At 31.9% G+C, this 19,034-nt stretch overlaps 1 protein-coding gene across 1 annotated transcript; it reads left to right on the top strand.

Annotated features, from left to right (window-relative positions):
- Positions 1 to 10,062: 10,062 nt before the first annotated feature.
- Positions 10,063 to 18,844, top strand: LOC134725392 (SPARC-like). Its single transcript, XM_063589185.1, has 9 exons — positions 10,063 to 10,207; positions 10,531 to 10,627; positions 13,667 to 13,745; positions 14,581 to 14,696; positions 15,358 to 15,496; positions 16,254 to 16,336; positions 16,817 to 16,935; positions 17,510 to 17,658; positions 18,203 to 18,844. The coding sequence occupies exons 2-9, from the start codon at positions 10,550 to 10,552 to the stop codon at positions 18,253 to 18,255; spliced, it is 816 nt and encodes a 271-aa protein (XP_063445255.1). The 5' UTR covers positions 10,063 to 10,207; positions 10,531 to 10,549; the 3' UTR covers positions 18,256 to 18,844.
- Positions 18,845 to 19,034: the final 190 nt, after the last annotated feature.

Below are 19,034 nucleotides of genomic sequence, written 5' to 3' on the forward strand. Positions count from 1 at the left end.
CAAGTAGCCTACGTTCTTCTGTGGAGAAGGAACAGATAACAAGCGTAATACTATTGACAAAGTTATTAAAGGAGCGATAAAATTTGACGGTTTTGACATAAAATGATTTACTATGTAACACATGCATAAATAATTCAAAGAAACAAGCAAACGACCACTTAGAACTATTAATTTATCATGAAAATACTTTAAAATGTTCACTTTTCTCAATTACTCGCTCTGATACAATTTTCTGAGCAATCAGTGACTGAATAATTAATCATTGGGGGTAATTGCAAATCGATGGTTTATAAATGCTAGATTTCAATTAATTTCGTCGTCAGAGTTAAAAGGTGGACGTACTTATAGTAAATATGTATCATACAAAATCAATGATTTTATTTATAATCTGTACAAATACGACAATATTAGATATTATACTAAACCAAGACCAGAAATCGATGTAAATGGAGGAGTTTATATGGAATATAAATATTGAAATATCAAACGTGAGCTGGTTTAATCGACACCATCATCAATATTTTACAAAGCTAACCCGCATTTAATATTGAATGACTGCATATTAAAATTCAACTGTAAAAAAGCTTCAATGATATGCCATGACGGCATTTAAGAAAGACACTAATCGATAATAAAAAGTAATATGGTAGGGGTATCACGGGGATTCTCAATTCCCAAATTCCGCTCTTTTAAAGAAGCTATTTTGTTCCTAATTTTATGCTTTTTTCATCTCTTAATCGGATACTAAGGTTTTATCCCATTTTATCCACATTCCTACTTTTACATCCCTTATATTCACCTTTTCAACTTGTGTTATCCCCTGTATCCAACATCCCAAAAACGTTGAGAACATAACGATACAACACTTTGCTCTTGGAGGAAATGTAATTATACATACGGTATATCTCCAATTGATCACATACTGAGTACAACAATAAAAGCAAAATAATAACCAAAGGCTGTCAAATGAGAATAAACCAAACTTTTCTTCTTAGTTGTGTCTATTTTTTAAAAAGTAGTTAAGGTCCGTTATTCCCGAACGACCATAGAAAAATCGTCAAAACCTTTCTTGGTCTTCATTTTGCCGTTATAAACATATTCAAATGTAAATAATAATAATAATAATAATAAAAAGAAATGAAGCACAACCATTCCAGCACAATCGCAAATAATCGAAATAAATTGTACTTTCCATATCAATCCAAACCAGATCACCTGAACGGTACAATAGAAGTGAAAATTGTCAAACTCGATCATTTTGTGATCACTTAAAAACCAAAGCCTCAAACAGTTATCAAAGAAAGATGGACGATATCAAAGGGATATCCAAACTCATAAGCTGAAACTGAACTGACAATTCCACTGAAGACAAGAAAATACTAGAGGCTTTAAAGAACCTAGTTGTGTCGATCAGCTATGACTATATCTGCATCTTTAGCAATGTACACTCTCCAACATTGTAGACTATAAAATAATTCATGACAAAAATTTTTCGGGTTCAACTTGTATTATTGACAATTTTTTCAGGTAACAATTTTTCACACATCCTCTTTAGTTTTGTCCAAAATTCGACAAAGGACAACAACAATAAAAATCGTCATTTAAAGGACCATTACTCCTATAAAGAAACTTCTGACGATTTTGAATAATTTGATGGTCTGGTTTTGTTGACCATTATCGCTATTTAAATGACTATCTCTTTTAGCTTGCATGATAACATGCAAATGTGTTCAAAAAAATATGCAGAAATTAAAAAAGATCTCATTTTACTGAAGGCTACAACTCTTAAAAGAAGTCGTCATACAGTTCTAATGTACTATGGTATATGAATAGGTGGTAAATTTTAACATTCGGAACAATTTCTGCCCCTAACAGACTTTCTTTATTTATCGCGGATTTCAAGTAAAGATAGTAGACAACATTTGCATTTAATTCCCCCTATATTTTATTTCATAGTCACGTCGGATATGTTGGTTGGCGGTCGAGGTGGTCGACCACATTTTAAACTATGTAATCCAAAGATGATAGTGACCATGCGAGCTTAAGGCGTTATTGCACAGAAACAACAGAAGACGCCCATCCAATTTCCTGCCGTAATACTCTCAGATTTTCAAGTAACATTATAAAGTGAATGAATGTGTACTTGACAAGAAAACGATTACATGTAAAATAAATAAGTTATGCTTTTATTTCACTGGGTCGATACCACTGCAGCCTGGTGTACTGTCGTTCCCCAGAAGCACAATAGTCAGTGCTTCGGTACTGGCATTTTATATAACCTATTGTATTTTAAATAGTCTCCGTTGACATCAAAGGTTACTTACAACATAAGGCTGTATACCTTTCTCAGGCAAGGTAGACATAAGATAAATCGAGCATTTCTTTTTATGCCCCTTGGTGTCATCTATCTCTGGAACGTTTCTACCTGTTTATGCATGCATATTTTTTTAACGTTTGGTTTCGCGCGTTCTTGTAGAAGTTGAAATTAGAAAAATGCTTCAGACGCACGAACATTCTAATGTGTTATGTCATTTATTGGCACTGGTGGTGTACTGTTAGTACCCGATGGTATAAACAGCTTCTGAATTGACATGATTTTGTAAAACTGCCTTAAAATAATTTCAGAAATTATTAAGAAACTATTGTTCCAACTCCCTCAGACAAAGTTGATCTTGTGCAAAGGCTATTATCTTTATAGTTACCTTTTGTTATTATATGGCTTTATTTATGGAAGTTATGCATGCATAGGTAATAATCGTTATAAAAGAACGACGGAATATATCAAAGGGATATATAGGTGAGAGAAGAAAAATAAAGTGATTATCAAAATTACAATTTCAAGACAAATGACCCATGTTATGGAAAACAGAATACAAACACAACACAGAACACTATAAAGGACCGAACAAAATAAACCCCATAAAACGGGGTAATCTTAGGAGCTACTGAAGAGTCCTCAGATCCTGTTCCACATAGTGCACTATAGTCTTGGTGCTCGTGTATGTACAAATTGTAGCAATATGTCTATAGTGACATGGAGGCGAAGTAGGGGATAAGTAAAACATTATGAATATATAGGGCAACTGATTTTGACAAAAACCTTATAAAATTGATATAAATAATATCAGTGGATAATATACACCTATTGACTGGGTGTGAGGGTCACGAGTAATAGCAAGTTTGTTGTCCCTGAGATATCAAATATTGCTCGAGGCAACAAACTTGTTATTACCCGCACAACCAGTCATTAGGTGTTTTATTATACTGAACAACACCGTCATATATACCAAATTGACTAATTTTCTAAAAGTGTGCATACACCATCTGAAAGAAAAGAAAAAAATGTCACGTAGCTTGACATGCACAAGATGAACTATACATTTTTGTATAGTTCTTCTTGAATTTGTAAATATTTCAATATTGCAATCAACACTAGAAATACTTGTAATAAAATGACCATACAGTTATCATGGGTACATGCGTTTGCGGTAATGGCCCAGAGAGCACACCTGTGCACCAGCCTGTTGTATACATGGATAAGTCAGAGGCAGTTGATTTTCGTTATTCAATTCCTACAAATCCAAGAAGATACAAATCACGGTAAAGAACAATGATATGTTGTCTTTTGCAATTTGTGTAATAGCATGACAAATCTGTATCTTGTTAAATGATTTCTTCATCCTTCTAATGTGTTTAAGCAGTGTTCTGCTCTCAAACTTTATATTCAAACAGAAGTTTCCCCATGTTCCTTCTTCAAACGAATCGTTTCCATTATAACATTAGACAAGGATAGTCCTGTTAAAAGATAACTTCCATTCCAATATATTATTCGAATAAATTTTATATTTTTCTAAGGTTTAACCAAACAACGTTATATAATATACTATATATAAGTCAATGGGTGCCAGAGGCGGATTTAGGGGGTGGGGGTGGGGGGAGTGGACCAGGGCCCCTCTTTTGAGCAAAATTTTTTGCTGCTTATAAATTAAAGGGAATCATTGAAGCGTGATGAGATCGGGCCCTCTCTTAGGCAGCCAGTGGGCTCCCAAATAATGAAAAATTCTGGATCCGTCACTGTCACAAATAAACAATAACTGAGCTTTTTTATTTCACAGATTGTCTATGCAATGCTTCAATAGATCTGAGGCCCCTTTGTATATTAATAATAATTTTGGTGGATTTAAGAGGCTTCAAGTGATGAAAAGCATCACATCTGATTCTGTCCAGGATTTTTTTTTAAAGGGAAGGGATAACTAGGCAATGTTTAGAGTAGGGTTAGTTATAAGTTTTGCATTAACATTATATGCAGGTCCAAACTAGTGGCCTGTCCCTCTGTTCCACATAAATGAAGACTCGATTGGGTCTAAGAAAGATAACTCATTATCAAAAACCATACACAATAAAACAGTATGTTACGTATCTTGGACAACATTTAAGAATTGAATGCTTCTTTTTGTAAATTTATTGGGGTGTAAAAGCGTTGACCGAAGTACATTTTGTATGAAGCGCGGAAGTGCTTCATACTAAAAATGTACGCACGGTCAACGCTTTTACAACCCAATAAAGTTACAAAAAGAAGCATTCAATACTTATAATTACATTTTTTAGCTATGATCATGAAAACACGAATTTTACTATTTTTGTATTTTATTCACCTGTGCACTTTATTGTGGGACCACGTGTTATCATGAATGAAAAGTTTTATTGAGTGACACAATTGCTTACGGAATAACACGTGGTGTGCAGTTAGCCTATCAAAATAAAGTATTATAATGAAACATACATCAAATGTAATTATTTTAAAGTATAAAATTACGGAAATTTGTTGGTGGAGACTTGTCTCATTTATATCTTTTGAAATAATCATTTTCTCCTATTTTTATATAGACTGGCCTTAACCATCGGGGGACACTTCGACCTTCTCGCTAAGGTGAGCAGCTGAGACACTGAGTACCCCCTGTGTTTTCAGATATTTTGCCAGAATAACAAAAAGACGTAGGCTACACAATCATAAGTTCAGTGTGACAAAAATATACCGATAGCTAATTGCTTTTACTAGTATATCAATTGATGCTTAAGATACTTCATGGAGAGATAAATTGGGTTTTATGTCATATATATATATATGATTAGACTAATTTTTTTTGTAATTTGTAATCGCATTTCTGAAAATTAAATCGACATATGATTTGTTGCCGATACTTATACATGTTATAGTTCAACACGGACCTCTTTTTAAAATTATAATCTTAAATTTTTGAACATATATGATGATATATGACATATATTACATGAAGCTGGCGAAAATAAAATTTTCCAGCTCACCACTTTTTTAAAAGTACTGAGAATGTCGAACTTCGATTTCCGGACTATCAAAACAGTCGTATAAAAAAGATCATTAAAACGTCTAATGAAAAATTGCAAGTTTTTTATTGTAACGTTTGCATAATGCACTTATTATGAAAGTTGTTATTACGATCATTTATTAAAATAAAGATTAGTATCTCCCTTGCAAATTCCTGTTTTTCGATCATTTTGATCCACATTTAAGTATTTCTTATAATATACCTCATAGATCATGGTAAAAAAGTAATGTCAAAAACTTTAAAATTATTTTGAAATATAACATAATTAAAAGTGCCAAAAAATATAAATATGAAGGCTATATAAATCTTCTATACATCATTTTAAAATGTCACACGTTTATTATTTGAAATTATTTTAGCGTAAAATGACTTAGTGGTTGCTAGCGTAGACGCTAGCTTGAAAATAATTATATGGTTAATATGTGAACTTTGCTCACTGTGAATGAAATAGTGCGTTGCACAACAGATAAATACATTTCTGTACATTTAATATTCCAACTGTACAGTTTTAAAATTTGGATTTTACTTAATGAGGGGCAATCTCGTGTATGATTCTATGTTGTGATGTTACACTATTGTTTCAGATAAGGGAAAAGGTTCGGTACCATTAAAACGTCAATCCTGTTGCAATTGTTTGCACCTTTCTTAAGTCAGCGGAATTGGATGTTTATTTTATACGGTTGGTATTATATGGTTTTTACATAGATTATACCGTTGGTTTTCCCGTTTGAATGGTTTTACATTTGTATTTTTTGGGGCCCTTGAATAGCTTGCTGTTCGGTGTAAGCCAAAGCTCCGTGTTAAAGACCGTACATTGACCTATAATGGTTTACTTCAATTGTGACTTGGATAGAGAGTTGTCTCATTGGCACTCTACATCTATCTATACCTCTTTTATACATCTACAAACAATAAATGCACATTGTAAAAAAGTATAAATTTCGGTACAAGATTAAGAAACAACGTTTTATAGCGAGTTTAAATACATTTCATATCTCAGACAATGTACATTTAGATATATTGTTTTTATCCTGGCTGCAATTCAAGTTCTACCAGACACTTCAAGCTTTTTATATTGTATAAATCACAGACTTGTATAATATTAAGGTATATAGGAATCTTTAATTCGTCAGAAACCAGTGCTTGTGGTCTAAATCCGAATACACGTATGTAGTTGTCTCGTTTTTTTGTTTTTGTTGTTTTTTATATATAGAAATTAACATACTGAAAACGCGGACTATGAAGAGGACCCGAAAATAATCACGCGATTTTCATGCGTTAATTTTCAGGTATAATTTGATATTTTGCGAATATTACCCGAAATGTTCAGATACATATATGCAGCAAAAGCTTTAATAAAACCAAAGCTTTAGTTTTTAGAACCTATAGTAATAGATACGTCTAAACTGCTTCTAATGTAGGTTGTATACACTTTATATGTACTTATGTTCACGCATCCAAATAACAGACGCATGAAAAAATATTCATTGCAATTCAAGGACTGTAAATTACTTTTTTTTAATTTTGAATATAATGAACAATTGCAAACTGAAATTTTCATTCCGAAATCTATAAGATGAAACAGAAATTCAAGAGCAAGTAACAGAGAATATAAAGAAGCTGTTGCTGCCATTGACTCAAACAAGGATTATTCTGGTTCATTGAAATATTCATGGAATACACATATTCCAGACGTCGATCGATAGTTATAATAATAATAATAATAATAATAATAATAGCTTTATTTAAAGAGAGTAACTTATTTGGATTAAACCAATTTTCAATAAGGCTCTCTATATATACATACAATGTTAACAATATGAATAAAACATAATTAATCTACTATTACACACATGTAAAGAATAGACGTATAGAAAGTAATATAACAACAACAACAACAACAACAACAACAACAACAACAACATCTATGGTATACATTGAAGCTTAACTTAAAAATTTAACACTTTTCAAAATAAAATGACTTGTAAGAGTTTTTAAATGCAGATATACTTTTTGATTTTTTAATTTCACTGGACAATGAATTCCACACTTTTGGACCACTGAAAGAAAAACTTGATTTGTATAATTCTGTATTTGATTTAGGGACAATAAAATTATCCGATGATGAAAGTCGAGTATTGTACGATTGTTTACTACTTGTAGGCACAATAAGATTTGATAAATATTTTGGTGCCAGTTGGTGTTTTGATTTATATATTAATAATGATTTGTGGTAAGATATTCTCTTAGTAACAGGAATAATTCCAGATTCCTTAAATAGTTCACTGGATGGTTTACGAATATCGTGTTCGTTTAAAATAATTCTAGCTGCCCTTTTTTGCAATTTTAGTAAACTGTCAACTAAAAACTTGTTACAGTTTCCCCATACTGAACAACAGTAATCCAAATCCAAATAGTACGGATTAAACGGCAGTCATTTTTTAAAAAGAACCTGAACTCAATTATTCCCAGACTGTACATGTAGTTTAAAAACTAAAATTGAAGGCGTTTTGATAAAATTTTAACTCTTGACCATCTTTGGTATCTGTATAAATGCAAAGACTTTAGAAAAATATGAAGACGGAATCGATAGAGATATGCATTTTGCAACAATTGACAGTCTGTGTCAATGACAAATATTTGAAATGTATACTTCCAATAAGGTAAGATTTTGATGAAATAAAGTTGTAAAAAATATGTGTCAAAAATATAAAACCAATGAGTCATCTTTTAGAATAATCTATTTTCTATATTTTTTTATAAAAAGTTTAACACTCCTTCAGTCAAAATGCCAGCTGTATATATAAAACTTGAGGCTCTCAAGAGCCTATGTGACTCACCTGTATCTACTGTGGTTTTGGAAATAACGTAAAATAAGGTTAAAATTATGATAAATATGGTTTTAGTTACCCTAGTATTAATTGAGGCCAGCACGTTTGGACCAAGTAGTTAAATTACAAGCAGGCCACCCCATTCCAGTTTTACAACCGTAACCGAAGACCCCTTAATATTATTTCAATAAATTTTCAAGTTGTGTGACCATTTGAAATAGTATTTTTACAATTTTAGAAAAAAGACCAAATCTAAAAAAAAACTTAACTTTGACCACTGAACCATGAAAGTGAGATCAAGGTCAGATGACACCTGCCAGCTAGATAATAATTCCATACACCTAATATAGTAAAACTTTTACATACAGTATAAGAAAACAAACCAAAAACACAAAAACTTACCTATAACCACTGTACCATGTAAATAAGGTCAAGGTCAGATGAGACCTGCCAGTTGGACATGTACACCTTACAATCATTCCATACACCGAATATACTAGACTTTTTGCTTATAGTATCTGAGATATATGGACTTGACCACCAAAACTTAACCTTTTTCACTCATCCACGAAATGAGGTTGAGGTCAAGTGAAAACTGTCTGACGTGTAAGAGGATCTTACAAGGTACGCACATACCAAATATAGTTACTAGTATATCCTATTATTCATTATAAGAGAGAAAGTAAATTTTACTAAAAATTAAAACTTTTTTCCAAGTAGTCACCGAACTATGAAAATGAGGATAAGGACAATGGACATGTGACAGACTGAAACTTCGTATATAAATTAACATGAGGCATCTATATATGCAAAGTATGAAGCATCCAGGTCTTCCACCTTCTGAAATATTAAGATTTAAAGAAGTTAGCTAACGGCGCCGCCGCTGCCGGATCACTATTCCTATGTTGAGCTTACAACGACAAAAGTCGCAGGCTCGACAATTAAAAAAAAAAAAAAAAAATCAAAATTGACTATAAAGGGCGATAACTCTGGATTTTTATCCAGAAATTGTAGGCGCATACTGCATCTTTTTGTATTAGAGTAAGGAATTGTATATTTGAATATACAATTTCTTGATTAGAGTAATAAACTCTTCAAGCAGGTTGCTATAGGCATTGCAAAATTTAAGCTTTATTTAAGTTTATTTCTTATTTACATAAAAGAAATAATTATTAACCATCTCCTGCAAATTTCACAGCTACTTAAACATTGAACACCAACCTTATCCCGACCTCTAACTTTAAGAATCGAACTATAAAAATGGTTATGAAAGCGGTAAAGCTAAATTTTGGTATAAGGTTTTGTATTTGAGTAAAAAAAATGCCAGAGGCGGATTTAGAGGGGGCAGAGTGCCCAGACCCCCCCTTTTTTTTTTTTAGAAAAAAGATAGTTGATTATAAAGGGAATAAATGAGGCATGACTGGAGCGGGCTCCCTTTTACTTAGACAGTCAGTTCCCTTATAAAAATTTCTGGATCCGCCACTGACTGTATATAATTATATTATTTTCGGTAATACATAATAATGGTAATATATAGCAACGATACATTAGGTGTGATGTTGTTTTTTTTGCAGATAATTATCAAAAAAATTTGCATTTTGGAAACTTAAAGATGGACTGTACTAAAATTTGAAGTTCCTCAATAGCATGGCTTTATATGTATAGCGTAAATCAAATACAAATACATTTAATAGATCGACAAATTCTAACCATCATGTCAAATAATTGTGAAAAAACCCAAGAATTTTTATTTTGCTCTCCCATTTCGATCTCTCTTTTTCCCCAATAGAAATAATAAAATAAAACTTTGTTAGAATGTAAATTCTGTGGGAGTATTTTGTTACAGATTTTCTTCTTGCGCAGCTCGAAGATTTCCTTATCACACAAGTCGATCTGTAAACAACCTGACGTGTAAATACAGTCGTGGTATATTTCAAGTACGTGCATAATTAGTCACACACTTCTCGCGTGCAGAAGTTTCGTGTATACATATTAGAAGCAGGAGAAGCGGTAAGACTTACTTATTTTTATTTTATTTTAAACATTTTGTATTAATTCACAACATCTTTAACATTCTGAAAGTTCAAATATAATAATGATTTGTATAGGTTGTCAGTCTGATCTGACCGTGAAAGAATTATCCATGGTGTGACATAATAAAAATTATCTTAATTACAAGATATCCCAAATTATCTTTGATAAGACGGACAGTATAACTTTGTTATCATACACATGGTTTTCTTGTTAATCGAAACAAAAGGATTATAGTTTAACCCTAGGAGTATTTCTTCTTAAACAAAGAGAAATTCTTGTGATATTTGATATTTTCACAGTGCCAAAGTTTTGCTGAAAATGTGGCGGCCATTTTTGCTGTTCTTGTTGGTTACTTTTGTAGCAGCGCAGGTTCATATCAAGGTTGCAGCTCCAGAGGTGAGAAAGTTATATAAACAATGTCTAGTCTTTATCATGTAGCTTGACCTAAGCCAACACCCTTTTTACATGCAGTCTTTTATTTCTTCTTTAAAAATAAGACACTGATGGTTTCCGTAGAAACGTTTATTTTTGACTTCCGCTCACTGTTGTTTGCCAAATTTTAATTTTTCTGATTCATACTTGATGTCAGCCACTCTGTTGGGTGTCTACATAATTCATTAAGGCGTCTTAAGATGAAAGAACGGTTATGTAATAAAGTATGGAGAGAAAGTGAGCTGTCTATCAAAAATGCAATACGGAAATGTATTTAATTTGAAAAGGAAGCTGGGTACTAAATACAATATTACTCCCACTCATCACTAAAGCATGAGAAAAGTTAAAGAACTTCATTCATTTTCATTTGCGGTTTGTGCCTTTTTAAATAATAGTGTGTACAGTAATATATATCATGTTTTATAAACTTTAATTTTCCAAAATAACGCGAACTGTCGCGAGTAGACATTAAAAACGTTTACTTAATTGATAAAACAAAATATTGTTCAACATGTTTAACCCCGCCGCATTTTTGTGCCTGTCCCAAGTCAGGAGCCTCTGGCCTTTGTTAGTTTTGTATTATTTAAGTTTGAGTTTCTTGTGTACAATTTGGAGTTTAGTATGGCGTTCGTTATCAAATATTTGTTTAGGGGCTAGCTGAAGGACGCCTCCGGGTGCGGGAGTTCAATGAAGACCAGTTGGTGACCTTCTGCTGTTGTCTGTTCTATGGTCGGGTTGTTGTCTATTTGACACATTCCCCATTTCTATTTTCAATTTTATGTATTCAACTCTGAATTTTAATCCATAACACTCATACAAATTTTATTTTATTTATTAGTATAAAATACTAAAATGTGTTTCTAAATAACACAAATAATCATATACATTGACCAACACAATGAGTGGGTTGTTTTAAAATATGCGAAAAGTTTTCTCTCCTGTAATCTATAATACTAAAATAACGAACCAATTTGTTAGCCGGCATGACGCAAAAACGATGCATAAACAAATTCTACCTTTTTACATATTACTAATATTAAGGCCCACATCATAACATCAAAAATCATTTTCAAACTTCCCTTTTGTTATGGAACCTTGTGATACCATTCCATTGAGATCTTAATCTCAAACTTACTGTCTGGAAATATGAAATTCTTAGTTTTTTGTCCCTTTTTTACCATTATATAATTTCCTAACCGGTATGGGCCATAACACCTATTAAACATCAATATTTCTTTAGAGCCTTCGACTTTGGTCGAAAAAGCGAGACATAGCGATCCTACATTCCGTCGTCGTCGTCAGTGGCTGCGGCGTCCACAAATATTCACTCTGTGGTTTAAGTTTTTGAAATTTTAATAACTTTCTTAAACTATCCTGTATGTGTACCAAACTTTGACAGAAGCTTGTTTACGATCACAAGATAGTATTCAGATGTAAATTTTGTAATTAAAAAAAAAATCCCGTATTTTACATATAAATGGACTTAGTTTTTCTGCCAGGAAACATCACATTCACTCTGTGGTTGAAGTTTTTAAAATTTCAATAACTTTTTTATCCTATCCTGGATTTGTACAAAACTTGGACAGAAGCTTGTTTATGATCAAAAGCTAGTATCCAGATGGAAATTTTGTTAAAATTTTGTACCTGTTTATCAATATTTTACTTATAAACATGATAAATGGACTTTATTAGATTCATAAACTATCCTGGATTTTTACCAAACTTGGACAGACACTTCTTACAATCAAAAGATAGCGTGGAGAGGAATATTTTTATTGATTTTTTTCCTCGTTTTTGTTGAGCCTGCGATTAACAGCAGAATAAAGTAGGCGATACACTTAATTCCGCGGAACCCTTACCATTTTTTTGGGTGTATGGTATTTATTAGAGATGCATATACATATACTCAAGTTATTGTCTGGAAACAAAAATGTTTCCGACGACGACGACTATGACAACTTGATAACATTATATCAACGCTAAAAAAAATTGCGGTCGTATAAAATTATTATGATGACCAATGAATAAGAAAAACTCATCCCGAGATCGCCCTTTTGACAATATAATAAAATTGAGAATGGAAATGGGGAATGTGTCAAAGAGACAACAACCCGACCAAATAAAAAAAACAACAGCAGAAGGTCACCAACAGGTCTTCAATGTAGCGAGAAATTCCCGCACCCGGAGGCGTCCTTCAACAACAAATGGAAGTTTTTAACGACCTTGACTGGCTATACAACCCTTGCACGGTCGGCCCTGGCTTGCGTCTTTTTGGGCATTAAATAATTTATATTTTTACCATGTGGTAATTTAAGTTATTTAGAATGATAAGAAAGTTTAATAAAAACAAAAATTTAAAAAGCAAAAATTTGGATAAATAAATGAATAAAAAAAGTAAAAAATTTAAGATTAAGTTAATAATAAAATAATAAAAAATAATAAAAGAATATAAAAATAAATATAATAAAATAATATAGAAATAATTTTGTATAAAAATAGAAATAAAATAAAACAAAATAAATAAATATTCAGCTGGCCCCTAAACAAATATATACTAGTCCAGTGATAATGAACGCCATACTAATTTTCAAATTGTACACAAGAAACTAAAATTAAAATAATACAAGACTAACAAAGGCCAGAGGCTCCTGACTTGGGACAGGCGCAAAAATGCGGCGGGGTTAAACATTTTTGTGAGATCTCAACCTCCCCCTAGTACCTCTAACCAATGTAGAAAAGTAAAGAATTTCATGTAAATGCAGTGTCAAAGTAATGAAGGCGGATCAGAGGTGGTGAAAATGGAACAGAATTACTGTCAAAGAAACTATCATACCGCATGAAAGGTTGATCTCAGTTATAAGAAGGAACCTCGAAGTACTAACTTATAAACCTGTTGATATGAAATCATACTAGTACTGAGTACTGTACTAGGACCCGATTGGTAAAAATAAAAAAAAATCTTCTAATGTCTTAATTCCATTCTAATAAACTTTCCTATTTTAGAACTTTGATGATGATGACGACGAGGAAACGGATTCTGTTCCGGTACAAGTAGTACCACTACAACGCAATGATCGTACAAGTGAGTGATTTCAAATATCGTGAAGTATGCCACATTTAATTTCAAATCTAGGATTTATCTAATATATATACTACATCTTTTCAGTATCGTTAAATATTTATAAAAAAAAAGTCACATTTTATACTGTTTTTGTGGGGGTCATGTTGCTCAGACATCAGTTGTTCTTGTTATATTTTCTTAACTGTTGATCGTCTTCTGGTTAATTTTTCTTGACTAGGAATTGTTAGATTTTCTTCGACTAATGAGTTTGAATGTCCCTCCATTATCTTACGCCTCTCTTTTAGTGCGATAGTCAAGTTCCTATGAAATTGTCATATATGTTAATTATCACTACAATAGAAGACATCTTTCTTATTGTTATAGAAACAGGTTCAAATAACTTCAAGTCCTTCTACGATTTTAAAGCATAACATTGAGAATGGAAATGGGGAATGTGTAAAAGAGACAACAACCCGACCATAGAACAGATGACAGCAGAAGGTCACCAATAGGTCTTCAACTTAAAGCAGCACTTTTTAAAAGCCTTTGTTTAGCTTATGCAACTCCAAATTGTTTTAATGAATTTTTGAAATTCCAAACGTTTGACTGTCATCGTTGAATGCTGATGACGGTTAACCCAAAGAAGGATCTATAGAAAGCAGAAAATTTGATACATTTATTTTTGTAATACTTAAAATAAATTGTAACTGTCTCAGACTTAATTATGTAATGTAAATGTTTATAAAATTGTATAAACGTATCTAAATCAAATTAATTTCTGTCTAATTGATTCACAAGAAAAGAATTTTAATCAATTTCGTCATGAATTATAAGTATGTCGTTGCTCTGTTTTAAGATCCATGCTACTTGAAGAGATGTGGTCGTGGAGAAGAATGTATATTGGATGAAAACATTAGAGCTAAATGTGTTTGCATCCGGGAATGTGAAGATGAATTGGATGAAAGATTCAGGGTAAACATGCATTTCATTTGGAAACTCGTAATGGTTCAAAGTGTCCTAAGAATTACTAATGTGAAAATTGTAACAAAAACATCTTTATTGTCTAAACTTGTATAGTTTCTTTGCTATTTAATGCACTATTGAATTCGGACATTTAGACATAACTTTACGACATAGAAAAGGTGGGGAAAACTTAAGAAACCTTTTCTACATTGTATTTGCTTTGGTGTATTATAATGCTACTACATGAATATTTCAGTATTGCATAATATATAAAAATGATTATTAATTTAATTGCTATAGTATTCATATTTATATATGATTATTAAAATTATTGTGTAATTATCTAAATCATTGTAAGAACTTCTATGCTCTTCTTGGGCCCTTTTGTTGGCCATGATAAAATTATCTTGTTTTTTGAGCCAATGCTGTAGTTGCTTTTAGCTGGCAGTGACAAACAAGAAATGCAGGAGTTCAGAATAATGTATTGACATTTTTGAATGCTGTTTGCTCATATTTTGGTCTGGTACTATAATATATTATAAGTCCTGATCTTGGACTATTAAATAGTCCTAGGTTTGGTATATTTCAAAATATTCATACTGAAAACTTTTACAATTGGGAACCGTATTATTTATATCATTTTAATTTGTTATGTATCATGTGTATATAGGTATGCTCTGTCAGAAATGAAACATTTGCCAGTGAATGTCATCTAGACCGTGCCAAATGTTTATGTAAGAATGGAGACCATGAGTGTAAGCATTCATCACCAAAGAAACTCAGACTGGATTACTATGGAGCTTGTAAAGGTAAGTATTTTGTTAACAGTATAAGTGTGGACACAGTTCAGTGTGAATGGAATTTGTTTTTGTTAGTACTGTAGACGGTGTTTTCTCTACTGAGTTCATGCATTGAATGTGCCTTATCTATTTTAATGTCTTCCTCATAGAGTTCTATCTTAAACTTTATTGTTAAAAGTCATCTTGCATTTTTTAGGAAAGCAGATATGGAAGAAGCTATAAAATACCATAGTTCACGGTTTTATGGTTTTACATAAACTTTATTGAACAACTTGCCCTATGGCAAACAGAGGCGGATATAGGGGAGGGGAAAGTGTGCCTGGGTATTTTGTTTGGAATACATTTAAAAGGATTAATTATGAGATAACTTTTCAAACAATGCCAATTTATAGATATAAAGAATGTAACTGATCTGAAGGAAACCCAAGATGGATGTCAAATGATAATGGCTTGAAAGGACAGTGTTTTAGACTGAACACTTAGCAGGATAATAAATCAAGTGATTATAACCAGTCTAAACTCAGCTTAATGATATTTTATATTGAAATATGACAAACTTCTCTACACCTTCCATAATAAATTTATTCACACAGGCAGATCCAGGGGGGCCTGGGAGCCCCAGCTCCCCTTTTTAGGTCAATCAGCTGGCCCCTCCTTATGAAACGTTCTGAATCCACCACTGATTTATACTAAATAGTTGTTGTATGATTTACTTTATTTGACTTGTTTTAGTCACTGTAAGAAACTTCCATTGTTTTCTCTTCAGAAATGACCTCATGTGAAGACTGGGAGTTGAAACAGTTTCCAGGACGTATGAGGGATTGGACATTTGTTGTCATGAAAGAAATGGTACTTAGTCTATGTATCTTAATTAAAACATTTTTTTTAATTACTACAATCTCTAATTAATGAAATCTACAGGCAATTCAATGATCAAAATACATATTTAACATTTATAATGAGGTTTTCCAAAAAAAAAAATTAGCAGGTGGGCCACTGCCAAACACTGTTTGTTCATTGCCATGTCAACACTTCTGACGATTATTATTTTTCAAATTTAAAGATGTTATATCCTGTGACTAAATGAAGTTCAAGTTCAATTTTTCACACTTTTAGCTTTTCTCTTTGTTAAGTTGTAGACCTTTTAGTAACCAAAAGTTATACTTATTATACTTATCATATGACTGAGTTATTTCCCTTTGAACATAAATAGTAAATATCATTTATGTTCTTTTCTAGTTCAACTTACATTGACTTAGTAGTTGACATACACACACTAAAATAGCCTTAAATGTAGAATTAATTCACAAGTTATATTGTGCATTGTAGGCCAGGAGGAATGAATTAGGAGACTACCTTGAACTTTTGAGGACTGCCAATGCTGATGACCACCACACTGATGCTGTTATATGGAAGTTTTGTAATTTGGATGTCAGGCCTCAAGACAGGTATTAAATTCACAAAATCTTTTTATGGTTAATGATAGCTTCAACTAGGGACACTATTTACAAAATCTTTTTTATGGATGATGATGGCTTCAAACAGGGACAGTGTATACTACATGTGTATACTAAGTTAGTTTAGACTGTCCCTGCTTCAACCTTAATTGAAAAAGAAGAGTCTACAGAACATTTTCTTTAATTAAAGACTTGGTTGTTAATAATTTGTCTAACTATATGAATGTAAAGCAAGCAAGTGTGTCTTCTATTATAAGGTAGTCTTTTTTTTTTTATAGTACACACATATACATTTTATATTTGCAAAGGCATTCCACAACTTATCTATCAAAAAATTGAAAACCATTGTTAAATAATTCTATGCTTCCAAAGCACTTTTCTGGGTTTACCTTCATCAGGAACGCTCAAAGCCAAATATTTGAAATCCAAAGATGCATAAGTAACGAAACCGTTGAAGGGCTTTATGACAAAATTTCCTAAAATAAATAGCCAAATTCATCAAAAGTATACTTTGCCTGAGGGAGTTGAATCCTTAGTTTCTTAATAATTTCAATCTATTTTATAGACATGTATCCAGAAGAGAACTGCTGATGGTAATTGCTACAATTAAACCATTGGAACATTGTCTGGTTCCCTTCCTCAACAAATGTGATGACAACAGTGACCATACTATCACTCTTGATGAATGGGGTACCTGTCTAGAATTGGATCAAGGTTAGTATCATCTACTACTATACTATCACTGTGGTGAAAATGTAAATTATTGACAAATATAATGTCGATCCATGTCAAAATAATAAGCCTGGAGCTTGGCATGATTACTGGCAAATATTGCCATTCTAGTAGGAAATTTCTGAACTTTTGTACTTTTAACCCTTTCACCGAATTTGTAAGACCTGTTTAAAGGGTATCTGTAAGACAAGTTTGAAGGGTATCATTTTTGATTTGATGAAGCTGTAACCTTGTCAAAAATCAAATGTTTCATGGTTAAGAAACGAATTGAGACAGGTTTAACTTTAATACTTTGAGAATGATTTTATCTAATTTACTACCAAGCAACAACAACACAAGTGTCCATTTTGATCTTCAGTGTTGTTTAAAATACAAGTGACAAATTGGCATATAAATTTAAATTGCAATATCACACACGTACAACTAATGAAACAACTAATGTTCTATAGGAATTAGAAATTGTATTTTTTTTGTACAAATCAAAAGAATTGCATCATATTACATTTGTATATTTGATTTTTATCAGGTCACCTTGCTGATAAATGTGAAGCCATCCACAACAGAGCAAAGCGAACATAATTTCAATATTCATAATGCTGTTATTATTGAAACTTTTTAATGCAATATGTGCCGATCGCTATCAATGTATGGAACAGGCAGAGCAACCTTATATCTATTGCTCTCTTTCGGAAAAGGCTTTATCAAATTATTGGAACAATTACAAAACTGTCTCTTTTTCTACATTTGTAATATAGATGTCTGTCCTTTTGTTAAATACGCTATATTGTTTATATGTATGTAACACTTATTTAGCAGTGTTGTAAATAAGTTCTTTTGTAATTTGTTGGTTTCATTTTGTTTGTAATAATGTAGGCATTCTGTGTAATAAGATAGTTATAATGAAAATAAGCTATACCTTAGTACCTCTAGTTTTAAAAGTCTTTCATTATTATAGATTCAGCACAGGGTTCAGGAAATTTGGTTTGGGGGAGGGCAGTACAAAACATTGTTGAAATTTTGTATTTTTATAAGAATATTGATATAACTTGCAGACTATGGTATGGTTCTGACCCTTTGAATGTGTTTTGAATCTCTGTGCCAATTTATAAACTAATTAAAAATACTCTTTACAGCTTATGTTTAAAATTTCAATAAAATTTGTTTTCAATATTTTGTTACCTTTTATATACATGATATACGTGCTCCAGAAATTATTAGATTTTAATTGAAAATACATTTTACACCAGATGTGTTATAGATGGAATGTTACAATGCTTCGTTCATCTGTTATTTATTTCTGTATTCCAATGAGAACTTATTGTGCACCCATAATGTACAGTAAAATCTGAACATACATA

The sequence above is a fragment of the Mytilus trossulus genome, chromosome 7 (genome assembly GCF_036588685.1).
Source record: "Mytilus trossulus isolate FHL-02 chromosome 7, PNRI_Mtr1.1.1.hap1, whole genome shotgun sequence".
NCBI lineage: Eukaryota > Metazoa > Mollusca > Bivalvia > Mytilida > Mytilidae > Mytilus > Mytilus trossulus.

Excerpts from the sequence above, each read along its gene's own strand:
- LOC134725392 (XM_063589185.1), top strand. The coding sequence starts at position 10,550 with ATGTGGCGGCCATTTTTGCTGTTCTTGTTGGTTACTTTTGTAGCAGCG. Across the intron at positions 14,697-15,357 it reads AATTGGATGAAAGATTCAGG|GTATGCTCTGTCAGAAATGA; the intron begins GTAAACATGCAT and ends ATGTGTATATAG. Across the intron at positions 15,497-16,253 it reads TTACTATGGAGCTTGTAAAG|AAATGACCTCATGTGAAGAC; the intron begins GTAAGTATTTTG and ends TTTTCTCTTCAG.